The sequence below is a fragment of the Echinops telfairi genome, unplaced genomic scaffold, assembly GCF_000313985.2.
Source record: "Echinops telfairi isolate 266 unplaced genomic scaffold, ASM31398v2 ScPeMD7_7469;HRSCAF=8507_0, whole genome shotgun sequence".
NCBI classification, from domain to species: domain Eukaryota; kingdom Metazoa; phylum Chordata; class Mammalia; order Afrosoricida; family Tenrecidae; genus Echinops; species Echinops telfairi.
This window is the reverse complement of record NW_022111372.1, coordinates 44889333-44893379: the sequence shown is the minus strand read 5'-3', so window position 1 is coordinate 44893379 and position 4047 is coordinate 44889333. Positions and strand designations below refer to the sequence as shown.

At 41.4% G+C, this 4047-nt stretch overlaps 1 protein-coding gene across 1 annotated transcript; it reads left to right on the top strand.

Moving 5' to 3' along the window:
• The first annotated feature begins 214 nt into the window (after nt 1–214).
• On the top strand, nt 215–1174 carry LOC101661763 (olfactory receptor 2T3). Its single transcript, XM_004697210.1, has one exon. The coding sequence runs from the start codon at nt 215–217 to the stop codon at nt 1172–1174; it is 960 nt and encodes a 319-aa protein (XP_004697267.1).
• The last annotated feature ends 2873 nt before the right edge of the window (nt 1175–4047 follow it).

Sequence of the window (4047 nt, the reverse complement as noted above, 5' to 3'; positions counted from 1 at the left end):
TCCCAGGTCTATCTGATTCCTGAGTCTACTTTTAACCATGATGTGGTGTGGCCCCTCTGAACCTGTTATGGGCCTCTATAATTTCACATCCAATTTCAGAAAAACAGCAAAAAGCACATTTTATACTGGGAAGATGTTAGGGGATATGTTACATGTGAACTATTAAAAAGCAATGACTCATTTTCCTTCCCAGGTGACAACTGTAAGCTGGACCATGTACTCAGAGAATCAAACTTCAAGCGCTGGTTTCATCCTGGTGGGAATTTTTGGGTCAACCAAATTTTCAGTCCTCCTCTACAGCCTGTCCTTCATCTTTTTCTTGATGGCCCTGACTGGGAATGCTATTCTCATAATCCTGATCCATACAGAACCTCGACTTCACACCCCTATGTACTTTTTCATCAGCCAGCTCTCTTTCATGGATCTCATGTACATATGTGTGACTCTCCCCAAGATGCTTGTGGACCAGGTCACAGGAGATAATACTATCTCCCACCTAGGTTGTGGAATCCAGATGTTCTTCTACCTGACTCTGGCTGGAACAGAGTTTTTTCTCCTAGCTGCCATGGCCTATGACCGATATGCTGCCATTTGTCGACCTCTCCATTACCCGCTGCTCATGAACAAGAGAGTCTGCCAATTGCTTGTAGCAGGATGCTGGTTCCTGGGAACGGTGGATGGCTTATTGCTGACCCCAATTACCATGAGTTTCCCCTTTTGTCACTCCAGGAAAATCATGAACTTCTTCTGTGAAGCCCCTGCCCTGCTGAAACTCTCTTGTTCTGATATTTCCCTATACAAGACACTCATGTACTTGTGCTGTGTCCTTATGCTCCTCATCCCTGTCTCCATCATCTCTGCCTCGTATGCCCTCATCCTGCACCTCATCCATAGGATGAATTCAGCCGAGGGCCGCAGGAAAGCCTTGGCCACCTGCTCCTCTCATATGGTGGTGGTGCTGCTCTTTTTTGGTGCTTCCATCTACACCTACATGCTTCCCAGTTCCTACCACACAGCTGAGCAGGACATACTGCTGTCTGCCTTTTACACCATCATCACTCCTGTGCTAAACCCACTCATTTACAGCCTCCGGAACAAAGATGTCACAGCGGCCCTGAGGAACCTTATGCCATCAAGGTTGAACCTCAGAAAAGCTACAAATGTGAAACCCTAGGAATGACAATCTATCTCCCTGGTCTCGTTCCTTCTTTCCTTTTCCCTACCTCTCAGCCCATTCAGTGATCTAATTCTGTGTCCCTATGTGATCTTCCCTCCCCGTTATGCATGCCTTATTTCTCCTCCACACTGTGGCTCATCCAGATTTTCTCTAATCTTTCTTCCTTAGTATCATTTTATCTCTGATAAAATAGAAATACCAGAGAGTGACTTTTATGTTGTCTGCCATCTCAATTCCATTGGCTGTTTTAATATGAGATTTGGGGAGTCAAAGCTTGGACCCTAAAAATGGATCCTTGTGAGGATTGCACAGCCTAGGCAGAACCCGTGAGGGAGATTGGATGTTGTCACCAACGCTCCAAATCATAGTTCATTTGTGCCACCCACTACATTCCCATGTCTGCCCGTGGATCTTCAGCAAGTGTATCCGAATCCATTCTTTTTAAAAAAAATATATTGATAGCCAAAAGGTCTGGGATCTTAAAGGCCCAAAGTTAAACAAACAGCCGTCTTGCAGGGAAGCAACAAGCCCACATGGAAGAAGCTCCCCGGCCTGTGAAATCTTCAGGTGTTGATGGAATCAGGTAACAGGCCCCAGAAAACCCCAGACAAAACAAAACATTTTGTTAAGAATGGGGGTGGGGGGCTTCTGAGCAGAGACCTCAAACCCATCTATAGACAATAGGACATCCCCTCTCAGAAAGACCACAATGAAGGAATGAGTCAACCAGGGTGCAGTACAGCACCGATGAAGTGCACAATATTCCTCTGTTATTTGAGGAATACTCACCACCCCCACTATCATTACCCCAGTCCTGCCTTTCAGTTCTGGCTAGACTGGAGCATGTACACTGGTACAGAACCCAGGTCAGTTAAAACCCTCAGGAACAGAAAAGGAGAGTAGGGGCAAGGTGGGGAGGAGAGGAAGGAGAATTGCAATGATGAACAACAGAAACATGGGTAAAGGAAGACATCAGTCATTGTAAGATATGAAAACACTAATAATTTATCAAGGGGTCATGAGGGTGGGAAGGGATGAGGGAGGGAAAATAGTAGGGGCTCACATGAAGGGCTCAAATAGAAAGTAAATGTTTAGAAATGATGGCAACAAATGTACAAATATGCTTGATACAATTGATGCATGAAATGTTATAAGAGCTGTTAGAGCTCCAATAAAATAATTTTAAAAATTAAAATAAATACTGTATGTTGATACCAAATTCATATGGTAAATACCAACATTTTCAATATTTTCTGGTCATAAAACTACCTTGACCAAATTCCAACCCACACTACATTTCTAGAATTTAAGTAAAATTCCCAAATTTTACATGTCATAAAGTCATAGAAATGTGGTTGCTTATTTATATTCTTTACACTTTAACTGAAATATATGAATGTTTGGGGGAGGGTGGATATTTAGGAAATCTTAATCTCAGCCTTTTATAATAGTTTCAGGTTTGTCACCGGCCTTACTTCTTCTCACACTCCTCCTGAACATAACCAGGTTACTGCTGCAAATCAACTAATGCATCAAGTCATTATTATTTTCACAAACACAACTACTTATGGATCTAGTGTTTCCAGAATGCCAGAAAATGGGAATGAAATGCATTTGTTCATATTAATGTACAGCAAGGCATATGTTGTCTCAAAGTTATCAAGGTTGTGCCACTTGGCACAGAAGCTTACCCTTCCCTTACTTACTAGCAAAAAGAATTCAGGTGTTTTCTTATCTACTCTAATTTCAATAGATGGGCATACATTTTCCTTTTATTACACTTGAGCTAAACACTTTTACTTCTCAACTGATAATTTTTCCTACAGTGTGTAAAAGGAAAGTGTCTGATTTTGGAAAAAATTACACTTAGTCAGATTAAATAAATAACACCTGAAAGAAAAGAAAAACTTGTTTACAGTTAGGTAAAACTAATTTTAGATATTAATGAGGACTCATAGCAGCCCCCCATGGGTTTCCAAGACTCTGTTTATGGATCTAGAAGGCCCAGTCTTTTGCTCACACAGCTGCTGGTGGTTTCAAACTGTCAATCACGCAGATCACAGCACAACCACTTACCAGACGAAAGGGACACTATAGTTGAAAAAGTAATGAGAGAATTTAGTTATGTTTGAGTTTGGATTGACTAGATGGTGGTGAGTTTGTTTTTCTTGGTAGGTATTATTTTATTATTGATATCATTATGTCATCCTCTTCCCTCCCGAAATATGCAGCTTGTTATCCTGCTTGTCATCCTGGAGGACATTGCTACGTAAAATTACAATATTGAATTTAAACTTACCAGACATTTGTGGGGCTGTGAATAATGATGAGATAAATGAAAGGGGGATTAGATTTAAAACTACTCAGTCTTGGGTTTATGTCCTGGACTTTCCACTTAACATCTAAGGACCTCTGAAATATTTTTGAGTTTTTCTAAACTCACACAGTTTCCCTTATAACGTTCTAAGGTGGAGACAACATTACTTTCTGTTCAAGTAGAGTAATCTGCACAGAAAGCCCACACTACTTGCCCCAATGTGCTAGTTCCTCTGCCTCTTTTGGATCATTCTACAGCCTTCTATTTTTCAAGCATGATTTCCTACAGTCATGAAGTGTGGAGGGAACCCAGAGTCTGCCTAAGCTGCTAAGATGCCTCCCTCAGGCTGAGTCAGATTTGTTACGCAGCAATTCTCATGAACAAATGACTTTCTCTCACTTCAACCTTGGTTTTTCATCATAAAAGCATTTCTGTCTATATGAGAGTAAGTCATACATTACTGCTACTAACGTTCCAGCTCAGACACGGGTATGTTTGTTTGTTTTTCCCGCTGACAAAATTCATTTTGAATGTCTCTGTGATCACAGGAGGG

Coding starts and splice junctions, on each gene's coding strand:
- LOC101661763 (XM_004697210.1), top strand. CDS start 215: ATGTACTCAGAGAATCAAACTTCAAGCGCTGGTTTCATCCTGGTGGGA.